Source organism: Caloenas nicobarica, chromosome Z (genome assembly GCF_036013445.1).
Source record: "Caloenas nicobarica isolate bCalNic1 chromosome Z, bCalNic1.hap1, whole genome shotgun sequence".
Lineage (NCBI taxonomy): Eukaryota > Metazoa > Chordata > Aves > Columbiformes > Columbidae > Caloenas > Caloenas nicobarica.
Window position 1 is genome coordinate 28,808,065 of NC_088284.1, and position 22,578 is coordinate 28,830,642.

At 43.2% G+C, this 22,578-nt stretch overlaps 1 protein-coding gene across 3 annotated transcripts in view; it reads left to right on the forward strand.

Moving 5' to 3' along the window:
- Window positions 1-7,173: 7,173 nt before the first annotated feature.
- Window positions 7,174-22,578, forward strand: part of KIF2A (kinesin family member 2A) — a 57,151-nt gene continuing 41,746 nt past the window's right edge. For all 3 annotated transcript variants that reach the window (XM_065655487.1, XM_065655485.1, XM_065655486.1), the window contains exon 1: window positions 7,174-7,364. In XM_065655487.1, the coding sequence (XP_065511559.1) occupies window positions 7,301-7,364 (64 nt within the window). In that variant the 5' untranslated portion in view covers window positions 7,174-7,300. The remainder of the gene's footprint in view (window positions 7,365-22,578) is intronic.

Sequence of the window (22,578 nt, forward strand, 5' to 3'; positions counted from 1 at the left end):
CTCGTGACACCCACCCTTTATATATTTATAAACATTGATGAGGTCACCCCTCAGTCTTCTCTTCTCCAAGCTAAAGAGACCCAGCTCCCTCAGCCTTTCCTCATAAGGGAGATGCTCCACTCCCTTCATCATCTTTGTGGCCCTGCGCTGGACTCTCTCCAGCAGTTCCCTGTCCTTCTTGAACTGAGGGACCCAGAACTGGACACAATATTCCAGATGAGGTCTCACCAGGGCAGAGTAGAGGGGAAGGAGAACCTCTCTGGACCTACTAACCACCCCCCTTCTAATACAGCCCAGGATGCCATTGGCCTTCTTGGCCACAAGGGCACAGTGCTGGCTCATGGTCATCCTGCTGTCCACCAGGACCCCCAGGTCCCTTTCCCCTACACTGCTCTCTAATAGGTCATTCCCCAACCTGTACTGGAACCTGGGGTTGTTCCTGCCCAGATGCAAGACTCTACGTTTTCCCTTGTTATATTTCATTAAATTTTTCCCCGCCCAACTCTCCAGCCTGTCCAGGTCTCGCTGGATGGCAGCACAGCCCTCTGGCGTGTCAGCCACTCCTCCCAGCTTGGTGTCATCAGCAAACTTGCTGATAGTACACTCAATTCCCTCATCCAAGTCATTGATGAATATATTGAACAGTATTGGTCCCAGAACTGACCCTTGAGGCACTCCACTAGATACAGGCCTCCAACCAGACTCCGCCCCATTGATCACAACTCTCTGGCTTCTCTCCTTCAGCCAGTTTGCAGTCCACCTCACTACCCGATCATCCAGTCCACACTTCCTCAGTTTTGCCGTGAGGATGCTGTGGGAGACGGTGTCAAATGCTTTGCTGAAGTCAAGGTAGACCACATCCACTGCTCTGCCATCGTCAATCCACCTTGTTACGTCTTCATAAAAGGCTATGAGGTTGGTCAAACACGACTTCCCCTTGGTGAAGCCATGTTGACTGTCCCTGATGACCCTCTTATCCTTGATATGTCTTAAGATGGCACCAAGGATAAGGTGTTCCATCACTTTCCCAGGGATGGAGGTGAGGCTGACCGGTCTATAGTTGCCCGGGTCCTCCTTCTTGCCCTTTTTGAAGACCGGAGTGACATTTGCTTTCCTCCAGTCCTCAGGCACCTCTCCCGTTTCCCAAGACTTGGCAAAGATGGTGGAGAGCGGTCCAGCAATGACTTCAGCCAGCTCCCTCAGCACCCGCGGGTGCATCCCATCTGGACCCATGGATTTATGGATGTCTAGATTGCTTAATTGCTCCCTAACCCAGTCCTCATCAACTGAGGCAGACTCCTCCATTGCCCTGCCTTCCTCTGGGGCCTCAGGGGTACGGGGCTCCTCAGGACAGCCTCCGGCAGAGTAGACAGAGACAAAGAAGGCATTCAGTAATTCTGCCTTCTCTGTATCTTCTGTCACCAGGGCACCCACCCCGTTCATCAGTGGGCCTACATTGCCTCTGGTGTTAGTTTTATCTGCCATGTATTTGAAGAACCTCTTCCTGTTGTCCTTGACCCCTCTCGCCAGGTTTAACTCTAAGGAGGCCTTAGCTTTCCTAGTTGCCTCCCTACATCCTCTGACAACAGCCTTATATTCTTCCCAAGTGGCCAGCCCCTCCTTCCATGATTTGTAAACCCTCCTCTTCCACTTGAGCTTACGCAGCAGTTCCCTGTTTAACCACGCAGGTCTCCTGGCTCCCCTCCTTGACTTCCTGCGCGTCGGGATGCACTGATCTTGAGCTTGGTAGAAGCAGTCCCTGAAAGTTAACCAACTATCTTGGGCCCCTTTACCTTCAAGCAGCCTTGCCCACGGGATTTCCTCCAGCAACTGTTTGAAAAGGCCAAAGTCGGCCCTGCTGAAGTCCAGGGTTGCAATTCTGCTCGGTATTCTGCTCCCACCACAGGAGATTCTGAACTCCACCATCTCATGGTCACTGCAACCAAGGCAGCCCCCCACCTTTACTGCTTCGACCAGACCCTCCTTGTTAGCGAGGACGAGATCCAGCAGCGCACCTCTCCTAGTCGGCTCCTCCACCATATCACCAAGTGATATTCTTCACAACAACACAGGTCAGTGACCCTCACATTTTCTTACTATCTTCGGCCTGATCATGCCCCTATATGCCAGCTATATGCATGCTGCTAGAAAGATTCTTATAAGACAAGATCTAGAATTACCTTGAGAAGCCACATGGAAATAAAGTAATAAAAGAAAAGTAGCTAGAATTGCAAAAACATACAAACAGATCTCTTTAGTCCTGTTCATGCAGATTAGTGGCTTTTAGAAAACCTGACCTTCTTAAGAAGCATACAGACGAAGTGACCAGAAAAGCCATTGTTAGGAGTTATCAGAGTGCTGTGGGGTGACACCGGTGACAACAAAGCAATTATAAACTTTCGCTTAAATTTGCAAGACACTGCTCAAGAAAAACTTAACGCTTCCTGTTCTCATGATGGCATGAATATGGCTAGCTCACTGATAGCTCTTTTAAGATGAAGTGTGTTTGAGTTTTACAGCAACAGTTTCAGCACCTGCATTCTTTAATACAGAGAAACCAATTATGCTTAGACATATTTATTTAAATCAGAAAACCTACTCACCTATGTTATTTCCAATATATTAGTTAATTATAAGCCCAAAAGCATCGTTACTCAAGTGAGTCATCAATTCATTTGTTGCAGATACCCAGCAGAACATTTAATGCAATGGAATCTAGAACACATTTGTGGATGACAAAAGGTTAGTTATGAAGCTTTAACTGCCCAGTTTAAAATATTTTGACTAACACGTAGGGTAGCTACAGAAAGTTATGAATATCTGTGCTGCTTTGCCTGAAATCAAGTTAATTTTCTTCATGCAGTTAGGAAGAGGGGCATAGATGTAACAGACCTGGACTGACACCCAGGCTGATCACTGACAATATTCCATGCCATTAGCATCATGCTTTGCATTTAATGGGAGTCACGGTTTCTAGCTGGGGAGACCTGTTCTGGTTCTGCTCCGTTTCGGCTGAGTTCCATTCAGCTCCCTTTAGCTCGCCCTTTGCTGTTCTGCTCTTTTACATTGGTCTCTGGGTCTCTCTGCCTTTTTTGACCTTTTCTCTCTCCCTCCAGGATCAGCTGTTCAGGACCAGGGGCCTCTCTCTTCCCAGGACTGGCTGCTTGACACAGACAGAGTCTGTGAGGAATTGCATTGAGTGTCACTTATTTTATATCGTATTTTATGTCTAGCAGTAGTAGTAGTATATTATGGTATTATTTTGTTATTTTATTAAACTGTTCTTACCTCAATCCATGAGTTTCTCCCTTCCCTTTCAATTTTCTCCCCTACTTGGGTATGTGGGGTGGGGAGTGAGCGAGCAGCTATTGTGGTTTTGGTTGCTGGCTGGGGTTAAGCCACGACAACGTTACAATAATTTATTATTGAGAGATAGCTACATGAAAATCAGATTGTTATATCTAATAAAGCAGAATACATTAAAATATTTGATCTCTATAAGTAAGGCAGTTCTTCTATTTTTATCACTTTGTGATACTATTGTGTACTGCTGTTACTTGTGAACTGCTGTGTCCCGCAGGGGGTAGTTTTAAATAGCAATACAATACAGATGAAGAGATGCTTAAAAGGACAAAAGAGCAGGAAGGAATCTTTGAGACAGCTCAGCTGTCACTGTTTTCACAAAGGTACTGAGCTGGACAAGTCTAAGTTTATCAGTCTAAGTGGGCAACCGGGATCTCAAACTGCTTCAGGCTCTTCTTGCATATTTACTGATTCTTAAGTGGAAGAAATAATCTATTATTAATTTTGCAAGTTTCTTGTATAGTCCACCAGGTTCTCATGATGATCTGAGAAGCTACAGTATTGTGGTGACTTCTTTTTAAAAGTTTCTATGTAATAAATATGGTGGGGTTTTTTGTTTGTTGGTTTGGGGTTTGGTTGGTTGGTTGGTTGTTTTTTTTTTTTTTTTTTTGGTTGGTTGGTTGGTTGGTTGTTTTTGTTTTGGGTTTGGTTTTTTTTTTTAATTTTACAAGCAACCACAAGTTCCTTTAACCTGATTGTTGACTGCCCTACATACACATCTAATACCAGTTGCATTTGTGTAACTAGAAAAATATTTTCTGAGTTGTTCTTCAAAAAGAAAACATTTCATATTTTTACATTATATAAAAACATCTGAAAAGGTTTAATCAAAGTGATCATAAATGTAAAAGTTAAACAGAGACCAAGCTATGGCTATCCAAGTCTGTCATAGGTACTTCCCCAAAACAAAACTGAACTACAAAAGGTATGTTTACGCAGTAGAGTTTGTGTAAAAATAACATTATAAAGTGTTCTGTTCAAGTCATTGAAATGCCATGGAATTCCAGTGGGTAGAATAATATTTTTTTTAAATTCAAAGTTAGTCTCTGCCTAATTCTTACGTAAATCTAAAACACCTACTGCATTTTGGTTTTATTTCAAAGTCATCTATAGGTTAAAAATAATATATCTTTAATTCTGTTATAATTAGAAGAGGCCTTCTTAATGGCACTGGACTCTTTGTGGTATTACTTACATCAGATCTTTTTCAAAGAGGTATTTCTGCCCCGTGTTTGCCAGTAGTCTAAGTTAAATGGACAGTGACTAAACTAAAAAGCCAAAGTACATTTGGTGGACATTTCTCAGTATCGTCAATATTATAATTCCTTCATAACCATAGTAAGCAATGCCTCCCATTACTAATGTGATTTGGACCTAAATTTCTCATGTAAAAAATGATGGTGGGCAAGGATAACAGAGTAAGACCTGGTTTTTAAAAGTGAAACTTTTATTCTTTTAATTTTTCCTTAACACTCCATCAAAAGGGTGATTTATACCACTTAGAGCCAATACAAGGAGAAACGAAGTTGTGCAAGATGATTGTTGCTGTCTAACTTTCTGTCAGTTCATGTTCTGGCTCTTTTGTGTGTGTGTATATAGAATCATGGAATGGTTTGTGTTGGAAGAGACCTTCAAAGATCATCCAGTTCCAACCCTTCTGCCATGGGCAAGGGACATGTTCCTCTAGACCAGGTTGCTCAAAGCCCCATCCAACCTGGCCTTGGGCACTTCCATGGATGGTGCACCGACAGCTTCTCTGGGCAACATGTTCCAGTGCCTCATCACCCTCATGGTGAAGATTTTCTTTCTTATAGCTAATCTAAATCCACCCTCTTTCACTTTAAAACCACTACCTCTTGTTCTGTCACTACAGGGCCTGCTAAAATGTCTCTCTCCCTCCTTCCTATAGGCCTTTTCAGGTACTCAAAGGCCACAATAAGGTCTCCCTGGAGCCTTCTCTTCTCCAGGCTGAACAGCCCCAACTCTCTCAGCCTGTCCTCACAGGAGAGCTGTTCCATCCCTCTGATCATTTTTGTGGCCTCCTCTGGGCCCTCTCCAACAGATCCATGTCTTTCCTGTACCGAGGTCTCCAGAGCTGGACGCAGAACTCCAGGTGGGGTCTCACCAGCGTGGAGCAGACGGGCAGAATCACCTCCCTTGACCTGCTGGCCACACTCCTTTTGATGCAGCCCAGGATATGGTTGGCTTTCTAGTCTGCAAGCTCACTTTGCGAGGTCACGTCCAGCTTTTCATCTGCAGGGCTGCTCTCTCTATGTATATATATAGCCTGTAGGATTTGGAAGAATGCTGAGTTGTTGGGTATTGTACCAATTTCTGTATGAAACTGACAGCGAAGGCAGGGAGAAGACACGAGGCAAGAGGGGTGAGAGGCTGGATGGGAGGGCGCAGCTCTCAGGGTACAGTGTCAGCTGTCATTATTTATTACCCCTTGATGTCTGGATTGAAGGGATTATTCTTAATAGACTGGCTTTGCTGGGCAAGAAGAGGCTTTGTGTTCAGGGTATTGTAATGATGCTCAAGGTGTTCAGGAAGCTGTGCGGCAAGGACAAATTTAAAATGGTGGTGCCTTCATCGTGTCAGGAACTACCGTCAGAGGAGAAACTCAAGGGACAATGTTTAACAGGGTGGCTTGCCTGAGGTACAGGAGTCACTATAGGGAAACAAAGAGCATGAATTGTGTTTTGGTTTTTATTTAAGCTGCATAAAGGCACAGGAGAGTAATCAGGTGAAGATGAGTAGGTGCTGTTGACAGCATGGGCTTCCTTGGACCAAAGAGCTGCTGACAGGTTGGGGCACATGAAGCATGCTTCTAAGCTGCCCAGCTTGGCACATGGGAGTGGAATGGAACAGACCAGACCAGGATAGAATAGAATAATAGAATAGTTCAGTTCGAAGGGACCTCCAACAATCATCTAGTCTAACTGCCTGACCACTTCAGGGCTAACAAAAAGTTCCAGCATGGTATTAAGGGCATTGTCCAAAAGTCTCTTAAACACTGACAGCCTTGGCACCATCAACCACCTCTCTAAGAAGCCCGTTCCAGTGTTTGGCCACCCTCTTGGAAAAGAAATGCTTCCTAATGTCCAGTCTAAACCTCTCCTGGTGCAGCTTTGAACAATTCCTATGTGTCCTGTCACTGGATGCTAGGCAGACGAGCTCAGTCTGGAACGAGCAGACAGTAGGCAGATAACACTATTACACTGAAACTTCAGAGCAGCTCCGTCACCATCTGGTGCCAAACAGGTGCATGTGTGTCTGTAAGTCGGGACATGTCCAAGAGACAGGGCTGGCCCAGGCGGCCTGCGGCTGGGACGCGCCCCTCCCGGCCCCACGCGAGCTGCCAGGCGGCCGGAGCAGGGCTTTACCGTGGGGCGCCGGCCCCGGGGCAGCGAGGCCACGCATCTTGTGCCAGCCCGGCCGAGGTGCAGCGACGGGCCGCGGTGAGAGCGGCTGCCGCATCCCGGCGCGGGTGACGGGCCACAGCGAGGCGGGGCTCCCCAAGGCCGCGGGCTGGGGACACCGGGCGCCCTCATGACTGGGTCGCGGGTGGGAACTGAGCCGGAGACCCGCCCGGGCAGCGCAGGCCGAACGCGCCCGCCGGGGCGGGAGGCGGAGGAGGGGCCGCCGCACGCTGACGAGGCCGCGGCAGCGCGTCTGCCCCCGCCTCCCCCGCGGCCGGTGCTGCCGTGACGCCGCGGCGAGGCGCGCAGGCGCAGCCGCTCCCAGCGCCTGTTGTATCCGGCCGGCGCCTTTTCTCTCTTCCCCCTCCTTCCCTCCCTCCTCCCCTCTCTCCCGCCCTCCCAGAGCCGCCGCGGTCGGTGCCGTCGCCACCGCCACCGCCGCTGTGCGCGCCCTTCCCGCCCCCTGTGCGCCCGGCCGGCAGCGCCTCGGATCCCTGCGGCTGCCCCATGAAGCCATGGCAGCGGCCAACTTCGGCAAGATCCAGATAGGGATCTACGTGGAGATCAAGCGCAGCGATGGTCAGTGGGGCAGGGGCGGCGGGAGGGGCCGGCCCGGACGAGCGGCCGCAGGCCCCGGCGGGGAGCCGCCGCCGCCCCGGTGCGCGGCGCGGGGAGGGGGGGGTGGTGCGGGGAGGGGGCTAGCGCGCGGGGCCCATTGTGTGCGCGGGGCCGGGGAGTGGCCGGGCCTGGCGCGCGCTGCGGTTGTCAGGGGAGCGCTCGCGCTTGGCGGCGCAGGGCGGTTGCGCGGGGCGCGAGCGGCGGGGCTGGCCGGCGCTGGGGACGGGGCCGCTGCGGCAGGGCAGGGCAGGGCAGGGCGGGACGGAGGGGCGGCGGCGGGCGGGGGGAGGTGTGAGGTGGGCAGTGGGGCGTGCCGGGCGGCCGTGGAGGGAGGTGGTCCGGGGGTTTTGGGGAGGAGAGGGGCGTGGGTGAGGAGAGCCCGGGCGGGGGTTTGGGCAGGGAGGTGGGAGGACCTTAGGGGAGAGGATGAGGTGATGGAGGGAGGGAAGGCCTTGCATATGAATAAATAACTTCTTGTTTGGTCTGGGTACGAGCTGCGCTCTGAAAGAATGACACAACAGTATGCCCAGACAGAAATGTCTCTGGACACTTCCATCACTTGACAGAAAGCTTGATGTCATTATTTCAGATGTTCTTTATGATCGAAATATAAGAAGAGCACTTGCTCTTTGTGGCCATGAGCTGTTAATTCTCCGTTGGGAATCCAGTGTTTCTCACCTTGCCCAGCATCTTCTGGAGGGAGGATGTATGGTGCTGTCTAGAAATACACGTGAATAAAGGAGGCATGTGTGTCAGGTTTAGGCTGCTAACTCTTCATATTTGTCTGGTAGGAGAGAACTGAAATGGGAAGTTTGTTGGCTGAATCAATGGCAGGTCACTCGTGACTTCAGCTCTTTAATTTGAGTGAGACTATGTCATCTGTGCTCGGCCTCTGGGAGGTCTGTGAAGCCTGCTGAACTGGGGTGGGGTTCTGCTGGGGTTTTCTGGAAAGTCTTTTTTTTTTTTTTTTTTTTCCTCTCTAGGGTTCAGGAGCTAGCTAAAGAATAAGCAGATGTTTCTCATGGAAGAAAGCTCTCGAGGTCAAAGGCAGTGAAGTTAGCATGGTTTTGTCATGAGCCAGAAAACAAGCAGCTGACAAGCTTTATGCAGCTTGTCTTTCTTGTGTCCCATACTGCAGTTCAACCCTACAATAAAGTAATGGTTGGTGTTGGCTGGACACTATAGTAAATCTAACCCCTCAATTTATGCTTAATGGCTTGTGTGTCACGTGAAGGATCTGATAGGTCTGGCAGTTATTTTTATAACTTCTGCAAATCTCTGTCTGGGGTTTCAGAAAACCTCACTGTAGCAACTTATAAAACTGTTTTTATGAGGTCTGTGTGAACTTCTAATAAATATAAATGTAACTGTTTGGTTTGTATGCTTTTGAAAAATAAGGCATGAGCATGCTTTGCTGGTTTTGGGGGTTTTTCTTTCCCTCTGCAGGATTCTGCTTGCTTGTAAAGTCAGAAGTGAGGACAGTAACTCTTGAACGTAAAAATGCTTTTTTTCATTACTGTTAATGATTTACATATTTTGTTGTATGACCTACACATGTGATGTAGCACATTAATACATTAGACATCAGTAATACTAGGGGGAGGCCTTCATAGCAATTGCTCAAACTGTAGGGTTTTGAGCATTTATGTTAACTTGGTCCTCGTGTGACTGCGGTGTCATACTAGAGTTAGTGGGTCCTGGTTATTGTGAGGTCTGATTGTTTTCTCTTGGGACTGCTGGAGGAGATACCCCATTCTTGCTCAGGCTGCTGCAGCCTTGTGTCATTAAAATTCCCTATTAAACTGTAGGAGAGATTGTCCTAGGTGTGTGGAAGGGGGCATTTTGAGAAAGATATTGAAGGGCAGCCAGCACTAGATTGCATTGCTGTTCATAAGGTGGGTTTCCAACCTGAGCTGTGGTTGCACTGGTGATCAAAATTGATCTAGCTGCTTGTAACAAAGGGACGGTCCTGCTGCCTGTGCCTCTGTCAGCCGTGTTGTTCGTACAAACTCTCCCATCCAGTGTGGCCAGTTATTTTCTTCTGATGATGATTTGATTGATGATTTGATTCACTAAACACAGTATAAGATGGTTAGATGTGCTAGTTCCAATAGCTCACAGAGGGATCTGTGACCCCAGCAGTGTCGGTGTGTAGGAAATGCATGGCCAGGATGAAGTGGAGGTCTTCACATATGGTCTCCTGGTTCAGTAAACAATGAGCTACCTGGATCTGCTCTACCCAGAGCTGTGTCCTAGGTAGAGTTGGGGTTGTGTATCATATCAGCTATGCTTGGCTGAAAGCACAATTAAAACTGTTTAAGAAACTTTTTGAGAAAGTGGTGAGTTGATCTGGGCTATTTTTTACATGTTGTTTGTAGGGAGTCCTTTTTAAAAACTAAATATTATTTTGAGCGGTATGTGTAGTAATTCTTTAAAAATGCCCGTATTTATCCGTTTATTTGCTGAATCCAGAGAAGAATAAAGTTTTACTTTGTTAATGGGATCATTTGAAAAAGTATGCATTTTTCCCATCTGTCCACCAGTAACGTTAAACACTTTTCTGAATACAGAGTTTTATTAATTCCAGATTACTCTATTTGTCTTTAAATAGAAAGGAAACCTAACAGAAAGCATTTTTTTGGTGAAACATCAATGTGACAAGTCATACTTGTTGGCTACAACAAAATTGCAAAGACTTGCAAAACATAATAAACCTAAGAATGAGACTAGAACATTCTGGGAAGAAAAGTTACATGTTCTCTCATTTTGACAAGTTCTAATTAGGCTTAAGTGTTTCATGAGAGATTTCTTATAGGACTCAATAGAAAATAGATGTTGTACAAATGAAAGGCATTGTTAGAAATCATGGCCAAAAATACATGAAAACCAGTGTTTGGATAAAACCCAGCATATTCAAGGACCGACGCTGGCAGAGCTGCTTGCTGTGTATCTGTTTTTTCTCAGTGGGTAAACATTGGTATAGATGTTGTCTAGAGCCGCAGATAATATTCCCGTTATAACTGGAATAACTAGTTATGTTCGTGTAATGTAAGAGCATACCAAGTGGTCAGCTAGTTTGGTTTTTTTTTGTTCATAATTTCTGTTACTGAAATTTACCTCTTATTTCAGTATAATTTATATTTTTTGCTTGAAATGTGCCTTGGTAATCTGTCTTGGAAATGGGAAGGAATTCCTTTGTTTTAGATTGCAAATTGCTAAGAATGGAATGTATTTCCAGCCTTGAAAAATGTGCCTTAGCCTATGAAAGCTAGAGAAGAAGGGAGGGAGCCAGAAGGTACCTGCGAGACTTCTCCAGAAGATGCTCCTTTTTGATGTCTAAATACAGGCATTTGGCTGTTGACGAATTCCCTTTACTCAAATAGTGTAATAATAGCTCACTGCTTTATATGTGAACTTACACCTGTATCTCCATTTCTTGCACATTATCCAATTAATGATGTTAAATACCTATATAACTACTTGTAGAAAAAAACCTCACTTTTTTTTTTCTCATAAATTCAGTCTGTTGCTGAAATAGAATAAATCTCTTATGCCCTGTGGCACTTTAGTAGGCTGATGGGTGTTTTTCGTTTACGTTTTCACTCCAGTTGTGTTCTGTCCATTTCCTCCTCAGGCTGTTCCTATTCTCTTTGTCTTTGCAGATCTGAAGTACTACCTAGAAAGACAGAGGAATTAGTTATGTATTTGCTCATTTTGAAAGCAAAGGGGGAAATACAATTCTGATCTCAATGTGTCAGAAGTAATGTCACAGGCAGGAGGAGAAGGGACATTCTTGTAACTGGAAGAGCGGCTGAAGATTTGACTGAAGTTCCAGAAAAGGAAAAATGCAGAGTTTTTAGGGATTAACCATCAAATGATGTAAAAAAGAAAGATTGTGAGTTTGTGCGCATTTTTTCATAATAGAAAAACAGGAGAGCTGTCAGCGTTTGAAAGAGAAAACTAAAACTGATGAAGGAGAACAGACTAGCTACAGTTTTCACGTGCAGCTTGTTACCAGAGGAGATGGAGGCTAGAAGCATAGCAGAATTTTAAGAAAGATGGTAAGAATATTCAGTTTTGCACTAAAATTTTAAAAAATACACCAGCAACTGTAAAAGCTAGTTTCTGTTCTTCCTGAGTGGGTCGTTTAAATATCCTCTAACTGTTGGGAGGTAGGAAGAAATCTTGCCTGTGGCTGTGTTATTTTGCAATTGCCTACTTAAGAATTTTCTTCACTTGTCTCTGAAGCAGCTGGAACTGGTCACGGTCGAATATAATCCATGTAGTCCAAAATCCTGCTGGCAGCTCTTCCCTCTGTAGGCTTGCTGAAACATCACGGTAACTGTTTTGCCTTTCAGACATGAACGAGACTAATTTTTGTAACGGTAAGGGCTGTAATTTTTTTCTTTAAAGCCCAGCTTCCGTGAACTTGGTGTTTCTCAGGTTTGAGAGGTCTGTAACATGCTCTGTCTTCTGGGTAATCCTGTATGATGATGTTGATCTTGACGTACAACTCCCAGTAGCAACAAGGAATTTATAGCGGGATTGAAGGTATAACGACGCTATAAAAATTCTGTTCAGGTTTGGGTAGTCACCCTATTTTACAAGCTCTTGGAGATAGATTTAGATGGTAATGTGCTTTTACTCTTTCCTTTGGTGACATACATCTCTTTGTTCCTTGTGATTACCACGTTTAAATCATTTGACTCAATTACTTAATCCCTATGTAAGCCATATGGGCACAATGTGTCTTTGTCCTTCCATAGTGGCCGGATCACAGGCAAGGCTTCAAGTTTGGTATTGCGGGTTGAGCTAATGGATCCAACATTTAGGCTGTGTTACCCAGTGTAGGTTCTCATGTTATTACATCCAGAGTTTCTGGGTTTTTTTCCTACAGAAGTGTTGACCAGGAAGACATGTTAAATTTACTGGGTCCTTCTTGAAATCACTTTTTAAGCTTTCAGCTTTTGCCATGCAGTAAGTGGATTTGCACAGTAACTTGCAGATTCTCAGATATTTATGGAGGCCTTCTATATTTTGTATAAATAGCTTTTGAAGGACAAGGGTAGAGTCCTAATCTTCAGCGAGTCTTCTCATCTTTGTTCCATAGGAGTGTTTAATATAGCATTATAAAAGAGCTGTATGTGGCCACGAGGATTACACAGCTTGTATTGCATGTTTTTTCCCCTCCGATCATGTTGAGTAATTTCTCATTTATTTCTTTTCGGTAGATAAAGTTACTGCTCTTTCCAGTTGCTCTGTGTGATGGCTTGTTTCCTGAGCCCAGTGTTACTTGTCTTTTCTTCTTATGGTTTTATAAAGACTTTGCCATTCTGCTATGGCACCAAGCATGACTTCCCACCTTGCCAAGGTGGGAAGGGACCATAAATCGTTGGGAAGAGGTGATGCCTGCCTGAAGATCAATGTCATTGCAAAAGTATCTCTGTTTGCTCTAGAAGATAAATCAGTCTTTCGACTTCTTTTAGTACATCCACTTACCGTAGGACAAGGTAGAGAAGTGAATAAGAAGTATTTGCAGAGTGAGCTCCTTTCCTGAAGCATGTTTGTTGGCTTGACCTGTGGAATGTGCCACTGCCATTTTTTGTGCTTTAGGAACAAGTAACAGAATGGAGTAAATTCACTTCATTGCTTTGTTCTTGTTTAAGGTCTTCCTTTTTAAATGTTTATTACTTATATCATAAAGTATAATTAAAACAAAATACTTTTTTTTCCATGTTATTGTTTGTTGGGTTATCTTGTTTTCCTCACTGTACTGTGTGACTGGACTCAGGATCAGGAAGATGAGCCCATGGCGAACACTAAAATGTGATGTTCACTATAATTGTTCACAGTATGTTTAGTCTATAGAGGAAAATAATACAATTACTTTTGATAAATTAAATGTTTTTGTTAACTTTTCAGAGTTAAGTTAAATTTCTAATGTAATGCAAAAAGTAAAATATAGAAATCCACAGTAAGGACTGCCAAGCAGTCTTTGTCCAGTAGCGGCAATGTGTAGTAGACAAAATATATGGTCAGGCATAACACTGTTTGTAATTTAAAACTGAAGAGTTTTTAAGAAGAAGTTGGCTTTTTATAGTAAATTTTTCATTATACGTCTGTAGCATAGGTAAAATTACTGGGGAGCATAAATGCTTTCAGTGTGTATTTCCAGATCTAGGGTAAAAGGTTTTTATGGAGCTGCAGTACACTTTTTTGTTTTATCTGTTCATCTGTTTCAAAAACAGGAAGAAGCTTTCATGTATATGAACAGCTGAGTTTGCTTGCTTGAAAGCTTATCTGTGTTTTCTAATTTTACCACTGTGTCTTTTCAGAAGTCTTTATTTTTGGGAAGGGCAGAGGGAATAGTTACATTTCCTTCTAATGAAATTTTTAAAAATTTGCTTGCGGTTGAATAGAGGTTTTATGTAAATTGTTCTCAATACTGAACTGAATGTAAACACTAAAATGAATGTTCCTAGCTTTATTGTTGGGATCAATTTTTCCTGGGTTTGGGTAGAGGTATTTATACTTACCTAAGACTGTTAGCCACTCATTATCATTAAGTCAGCTACAGTTAATTTTGACTGTTGGTGTGATTCCACGTGTGTTTAATATGTTTAACTCTGGACTGCTTTTGTCTGTCCACTGCATTGATGTTAGTTTTTAGTTAGATGTGTTGAAGGGAAATGAGGGAGTGAGGGCACCAAAACTGGTAATCCAGGTGTAGATTGTCTTAAACTGCTGTTAGGTGTATCCTCAAACCTGTTCATGTTGTGTATGTACAGGCACGTGTGCTGTTTCTGCTTTTTCTGTCCTCTTTCCTTTCATTAAATTGTCCATAGTTTTATATTGCTGTTTGAGTACTGTTTTCTTATTTTCACTCGAAGAATTAGAAAGCCTATAGTTTGCTCTAGTGTTCCCACTATATAGATGGCTGATTTATGTGATTTTCCTATGCTTTCGACCTCTGTAAAGGAATGCTTTGAATTCTGTAGTATATGGCTGTGTGACATGACTGACTGTCTCTGATACCCTGGAAATGTGTTTTGTTCATATCCCCAAGGGTATTGTGATAAACAGGTTAGTTGTGTCTTAAAACATCCAAACCCATTGATTTACTAGAAGGCAGTGCAGTATACCTGACATGTGAAATGCTTTTCTCAGGTGGAGCCACCGCTGGAGGCAGAACAGGGATGTTCTTCTCTTGTATCACTTCTCTGTGCCTGGTCATCGCACCTGGGACACAGAGCAGCCGCAGATGTCTTGAAGATGGTATAGCCATTTCCCTGTTGAAAAGTGTTCTGTGGAGTTAATTTTGCTGTCTTCGAATTTGCTCATTTCTAAAATGTAAAGCTAGATTGTTAGACATGAGGTAATAAAGCTGCGTAAAAAATTACCTTAGAAGTACCTTTCCTGGAAAAAAGAATGAATTTATCAGGCTGTTTTAATGTGTGTAGTGCACTGAATCATTTACATGAGTAGAACACGCCTAGAAGACTTTTGGTAACTCTACTATTATTGTCTAAATTCGGTTGTTCTTTTATGTTGCTAGGATCCCAGTTAATTTTAGAATTGCTTAGTTAAAAGGAGTAAGTAGAGGTTCTTGACAATAACTCTGTGTAACTGTGTGTCTAATCGAAACTTTAAGTGAGATTTAAAAAAATGTGAATTACCAAGTAGATTTAATAGTTAAGCCATTTGATCAGTTTGTGTTGCTTTGTTTTGTTTTTTATGGAGTCTTATTTAGCAACACTGTGTCTTGTGTTTGACTCTTGAGAAAGAAGAATTAGGGATTTTGCTGCTTAAAGGCTTGAATGTGGTAGTATGTTTTTTTTATTTTGCTTTATTCAAATAATCCACTTTCAGTATAGCTTATTGTTTTTACCTAGCAGCAGTTCTGGTGTTGTCAGGGATGAGCTGCTTTTAAGTTTCCCAGACTTGCAATGGGACCAGTCTACCGCAATCTTTGGCACTTCTGCTATGCCAGCTCTGTAGAACTAATTGTCCAGTCCCAAGCAGTAACAAAGTGACTTCAGGTAACTTGCATATAACAAAAAAAAATTGGCTTTGGTTTCATTTTTATCAGTGGATGGTTGTGCTTTTCCTGTAGGGGAATGTAACGTGCTTTGAAGTTAGCAGTAGTCCCACTGAAGCTTTGTCAAGTGCGAGTTTGACTCTCTCATGGCTCCCGTCAGGCACTGACAGGTCTGTGTAATCCCAGGTGTCGGAACTGTATTTTCAGTCCCTTCTGTTACTTGCAGGGTAGTATGTTAGGAGTTGCCTTCAGTGGATGAACACACTGAATGTGTGAGTGAGTGGTGGTAGGCAGAGCATGAGTTTAGAAGCAAGGTGCATAGCATATTTGTGCCCTTTCAGGGTTTGGATATAGAATTTTTGTTGCACAGTGCTGCATATTTTGCAATCACTAAAATGTGTTACTTTACACTTGTGTCTGAGCTACATAGGGAGTTGGAGGTGTATATCCGACTGATCTATTAAAGTGTTTACTGGAGATGCAGGCAAGCGTAATGATGCAGTGATGAGGATCTCTGGCTCTAGGAGAGAGCAGTGGAAATGAATTCAATCTGAGAAGCACATGCACACTTAGATTTTGGAATATTCCAAGTTTTTGATTCATTTTTGGGTTATGTTTGCATGTTCTTCTATACTTCTATGAATTGAACTTCTCTGTTAATCTTGACACCTTAATAGGATAGGGGTTCAGGTGGTGATGAATGAGGTAAATATAAATCACAATCTAATGATTTTTAAGTTACAATAAGTTTCATCAAACCACAGAGAAGAATTAAAATATTATTCCCAGTTTTCTTGCTGGTTTGAGCTATTAGAACCTTGTTAAGATACAGGAAAAATACAGGCTTTAAATGTGTATGAGAATAAAGGCTTCTGACTTTTAACCAGGAGCAACAGTTGGCAGCTCTGTAATAAATTAGGTAATGGTAAATATTCTTACTAAAGGTAATATTGCAAAGTAAGGGAAATTAACAAAGAAAACCCCAACAACAACCAAACAAAAACGAAACAAAAACAGCAAGACACTATTTGACAGGGTGGGTCATGAAAGGCAAACGGTACCATTTGAAAACATCTTCTATAGAAGGTGCTGGTAGAAATTTTCTGTGTGATGGAAGAAGCTATTGTTTCTAGGCAGCTACTGTCAGCTTCAGAGAAAGTAGAGAAAATCATGAAAAAGAAGTCTTTGCCATTTATTAAAGCAACAAACAAAATGAGAAAGGGGGAAGGGAGAGAGAACCAGCCAAGTCATCTCAATTTTTTGGCAGAGGGTATTCACCACACCAAGTGAGTACACCACAATCTAAAATCCTCTTGCTAAAAAAGTTTCAACAACCACTAAACCCCAATGCTGCCTGAAAGAGATACTTGACTGAATCTGCTTTTGCTCCTGCATACCATAACCATATTGAAATTTATACTGAACACAGAGGACTTTGATGTGTAGAAGTATATAGCAAAGTATTCTGGAAAGGAACTTTCATAAACAGTTTTAAAAGATTTTAAAGAAGCTGCCTGCGAAATTGTTCTAAGGCACTCCAAGGAACTGCTGATTAAATGTACGAAAATGTCAAGTCATGTTCAGTTTTACAAAACTAAAAAAATATATATAAGAAGACATCGAACTATTCCTGCAACTTGTTTAAGAGTTGTCAACTTAGAGGAAATACGCAAATGTCATTACCAGGAATTGAATGAAAACTTTGACTTACGAAGTGACAGTAAAAGAAAAATGTGATAGAGGGCAGAAAATACTATCATGGCATACATTAATGTATTATTCTCATTTGAATAAAGTTTGCAGCTCTGGTTGCTCAATCTTCCTTAAGTCTGAGAACTGGAGGTGTTCATATGGGCCATGAAAGGGACCAGCAGGCATTGGAAAACCTCGCAGGAATGTTGAAAACAGGTGGATTATTGTTTTGGTTTGGGCTCTTTTTACACTTTGGAACGGAGATTGCTTTCATGAATATGACAAAATGAAGATTACTTTAGGAAAAATGAATGACTTTTTTTTTCCCCTTTTCCCCCTTTTTTTCCCTTAAAAGCTTATGAAGTATTTCTGCCTTTTTGGAGGTTCCTCCTTCTCCTTAAATTACCCTCGCCACTACCATAAGAAGTACATCAGAGGATTAGACTGATGGTTCCTCTAACCCAACAGTGGCAGGAGAGGCTATTTAGGGAAAGCAGGTCAGCCTTGCTACTGTCCGCAGTCTTTGTCTTCCCCAAGTATCTGGAATTATATCTGGGATATCAGAAATACATCTGTGTCTAGTCCTATTAAATATCCATTTATTGACCTATTTTCTGTGAATTTATTGAGTACCTTTCTGACCCACCTTACGCTGTCTGCTTCAACATCCTCTTGTGGAAGCAAGATAGGGAATTTCCCTGCTTGCTGCATAGGTAAGTACATTGCTGCTTTTATATGCTTGAAGCCAATGAGCCTTAAGAGAATACATCCAGCTTTAGTGTTGCAGGATTTGGTGAATATCAGTTTCAGCTAATTTTGTCCTTTATGGTTGTAAAGTGCAACCAAATCCACTCACAGTCTTTTCCTCAAAAACCCGCAACTAGGACCATGCAGCTGCTTGTTTGTCCTGTCACCCCCCAAGTGGAATGGAGGAGAAAATCGAAAAGGAAGGGAGAAGCTCATGGGTTGAGATAAGAACAGTTTAATAAGACAACATAATATTATTATAGATAATTATAATTATGATAGTAATATACTTATCTTCATTATGTATATAAAAATAAAATAAATTATCTGCAGCATAATTGCTGGTGAACTCCTGTAGTGTTGAACAGCCAGTCCTGGAAAGGAGACTACTCTGGTCTCGATCAGCTGATCCCAGCAGGACACCAAAAAGTCAAAAAGTGGAAAGCCCATTGGCCAGCTGCAGAATGGTAGAATGACAAAAGGCTGAACTAACATGGAACTCCAAATGGAATGGAACTGAAGGGAACCAAATTCTCCAACTAGCAGAAGAGACGGCTCCAGCTATATACAAAGCGTGACGCTAATGGTGGGGAACATTTCATTGACCAGCCTGGATGTCAATCTAGGTGCTGTCTTGCATGTTCTCCCTCCCAGATGCTATTTTGCACCTGCAGCTGGAAGGCTGAAGAAATCCTTAGTCTCCTTGGCAACAACCAAAATATCAGTGAATTCTTATGTTCTTTTTGTACCTAGCCAAAACCACGGTCTGCCTACTGAGAAGAAAACATTAACTCCATCCCAGAGAAAAGCAATGTTACCGCTTTATTCTCACACTAAATCCAAAACAGAAGACTCTGCTAGCTACCAAGAAGAAAAGATTTTAACTGCATGAAGAAAATTAATTCAATTTTGGTTAACGCAGCACAGTGAGCAGTCTCATCCATCTTAATATCTTCATTCTCTTTGTCGTCTTAGTTGTCCTTCTCTACCTCTTCTAATTCCCCTACATCTTTTTTGAGGTGTGAAGAATACTGCCTCAGTAATTGAGATGTGAGTGTACCAAGGTTTTATTTACAGTTTGAAAATTATACTTGCTTTTATACTGTAGCTTCCTGACAATGGCCAGTGTTTTACTGGCCTTTTTTGTTGTTGCAGCTGCATATTGAGTCAATGAGTTTAGAGAAGTGTTAATTTAAGAATCCCTTGCTTGAGTTGTAACTTCTAGTTTCAGCATTGTGTACCTGTAAATTAGATCATTTTTCTTTGGGTGGATTATCTTTCTTTTGTCTATGTTGAAGCTCATCTGCCACCTTTTTGTGTACTCGCTTATTTTTGAGAGGCCCTTTTGAAGTCACGTCATCTGACTACCCAAAAAGCTGTCTTGCTGAAGGATCCAATCCAAAATTTAGTGTAATTCAGAGTAAGTGAACACCAGGCTGGAAGATGATGTCTAAGTTTCTAACTAATGTTTTGAAAGGCCTATATCATAGAAGAAAACAGTCCCCTCCTTCCTTAGCACTTGTTTGCATGTAATCTTGTACACAGGATTAGAAGTATTTCATGGTTTGGACTGTTCTGATTGTGAATTTATCTTGCACCTCCTTTTAGTCTAGTGTCTGGTACGGTGATCATTCTTATTGCACATGTGCTAGTTCGTGTCCAGGCTTCCATCTGGAGTGAGCCTCCAACAGGAAACCTGAACTCCTTGAGTGGTTCTTGGGGAGAGACCTGAACTGCATCATTTTAGCTGTCACTGCTCAGACAAGTGCTTCTGCATCACACTTGCATATTCTTGTGCACATCCCTGGGCATGCAGCACGTGATCCTGTTTGTGATCTGAAAGCATCATACTGGGAGGCTGCAATGCAGTTTTCTCACCTTTGTGTCAAGGTGAATAACCATTAGAAAAAACAAACTATGAGATCTTAGGGCTCTCAGCATGCCACTTATTACCAGAGGGGTACACCTGTACAAGCATTTCAGTTCAGATCAAGAATGGACTTTGGGCACGTTCTGATCATCGCTTACACACTTGTGCTATGCTTTAGTTAGCTTCGAAAGTGGCCTTGGAGCACACTAAATTCCATTTGGATGAAATTTAGCTGGAGAGTACATTCCAGGTATGTCCCTGATGCGCTGCAACATGAGGTGCTCAGTCTGTGGCACTAAACCCCCTGCCCAGTCCCGTCCAAAACATGTGGTATGAATGTCTGTTCTCCAGCACCACCAGCTTTGCTCTGCAGAGCTGCTGCTGTTGCAGTGCACTACTCACTTGCACAGGCACAGCTGAGGGACCTGGGTTGCACACTAAGTGTTGTAGTTGCGAGCAAAGTGTTGTGAAAGGTGCTGTCCCAGAGGTGCTGTGGACATGAACCAACTGGTACCAGTTGTCTTGGGGTTTCTGTCCATGGTGTGGTCTGGAAAAAAGGTGCAGAGGTGATTTCTGGGACTTGAGGTTTTTCTATTACAACCTAGTCCTGCCTGCTGTGTGAGAATGAGAAGGTTGGTCATGAGTTATGGCGTATTTTGGTAAGAGCATGTGTACCATCACATTGATTTTGGAAGTGATTAGAGCCCATCCTGCTTGATTTCGTGCTAAAACGAGGGGGAAAATTATGCATATAATTGAGGCATTCTAGGAGCATACAGTGCCTCAAATAAAAGTAGTAGCAAACAGTGGAGGACAGATGCTGAAGTGCTTCTAGTCTCTGTGTCCCAAACTCATGTCCTAGAGGTGGAGTGAGTAAACACGGTGGTGAGTCCTGGAGCTTGATGTGGAGTGACCTGACCCCAGCTTGATCCTGCTGGGACCTCGGCATGAGAGAGGCTTTGTGCAGCGTTACTGATATCAACCCATTAGGAAGGTCAGTTGTAACTTTCTCTGAATGTCAGGAAAATGTTTTGTGGAGTATGGAGAGTGATTCATATGAAGTTTTAATACAGTAATGTATTTGAGACAGGTGATGGTAGCATACCTAATAATTTCTACCTAAAAGTGTGCCTTCTAGGGTCAGTTTTCGGACTAGCTCCCTGGTTTTTCCCATCCATTAAGTTAGTCATTCCTGGTCCGTAACACAGAAAGTAACATTGTTCTTGGGAAACTTCTTTACCATGGTAGAGTGAGAGTATCATCTCTGGAGATCTGTATCATGCAGCAAAATTAGGAAATACCATAGAATCACAGAATAGTTTGGGTTGGAAGGGACTTTCGAAGGACATTTAGTCCAGCCCCCTGCCATAAGCAGGGACATCTTCAACTAGATCAGGTTGCTCAGAGCCCCGTCCAGCCTGGCCTTGAATGTCTCCAGGGATGGGGCATCGACCATTGCTCTGGGCAACCTGTGCCAGTGTCTCACCACCTGCATTGTAAAAAATGTCTTCCTCATGCCTAGCTTGAGTCTCCCCTTTTTTAGTTTAAAACCATTAGGCCTTGTCCTATTGTAACAGGCCCTGCTACAAGGTCCGTACCCATCTTTCTTATAGGCCCCTTTTAAGTACTGAAAGGCCGCAATAAGGTCTCCCTGGAATCTTCTCTTCAACAGGCTGAACAGCCCCAGCTCTCTCAGCCTGTCCTCACAGGAGAGCTGCTCCAGACCTCCGATCATTTTTGTGGCCTCCTCTGGCTTCTCTCCAACAGGTCCATGTCTTTCCTGTACTGAGGGCTCTAGAGCTGGATGCAGGACTCCAGGTGGGGTCTATGAAACGAAACAACTGGGATAAAACGTGGCACCAAGTAAATGTGCTTTTTCTATAGATTGGGAGATCATAAACCGTGAATGACAGGCAAAAAACCTTGATATTCTAGTTAACCACAAAATAAGCGTGGAGTACCAGGATGAAGTGACAAGGGGGAAAGTGTGTGCAATCTCAAAATTACTGTTATTTGGCAGTGAGTGCTCCTGTGGAAAGCAGTCTGGAGCTTCGGTGGGATATTGCACCTTGGCCTGGTTGGCAGTGTTGGAAAAGGAGATACTCCTATGAGGCTGAAGCTGGTAGAGGTGGCTCTCTGTTCTTTTACAGGTGTGTTTGTACAAGCTGTGAAAAAAAGCAGACAGTGCTAAATGACTGTGAACACATGGAATCTGTAAAAAAGTTTGTATATGTTGACAGCAAGGTACTAGTGCAGCTCTGTGGGGTGGACAGCAGAGGCAGGCTCCTTAATAACAGAAAGGTGCAATGTGTTCAGTACTATGTATTACATACGATTGGATGGGTGCTTCCTTCCAAATATCTTTTTCTGTGGCTTCGTGGAGAACTCATCCTCTTAAAAATTATAGGATGACTAGAACCATAGAGCAAAGATATAACTTCATGATAAATACTTAAATACCAGTGCATCTGTTAGCCATTGTGATGTGGTACTTTATGAATTGAGCTGCTTGAAAAACAAGTCTCCTATCTCGCTCTGACACTGACACCTACAAATGCAATATGTAGCTGTAGCTTCTAAATGCCACGGTGGTGAGATAATCTTGACAACCTTGTCTGAAGCTTCTGAAAGAGAATAAAGGGAATACGTTTTAGGAGGAGCTCACTGATGTGAATCAATGCCCTCTGAAATGTGCTTGAAAGCCTATTAGCTCCCCACCCTCAAAAGAAACTGGACCTACCTTGAAGGGAAATAGAAAGCAAAGTGTTCCTCTTAAGTGAGGAAACCACAGGAAATTTGTTTTGAATGTAGAGGGGTATTTTAGAGAT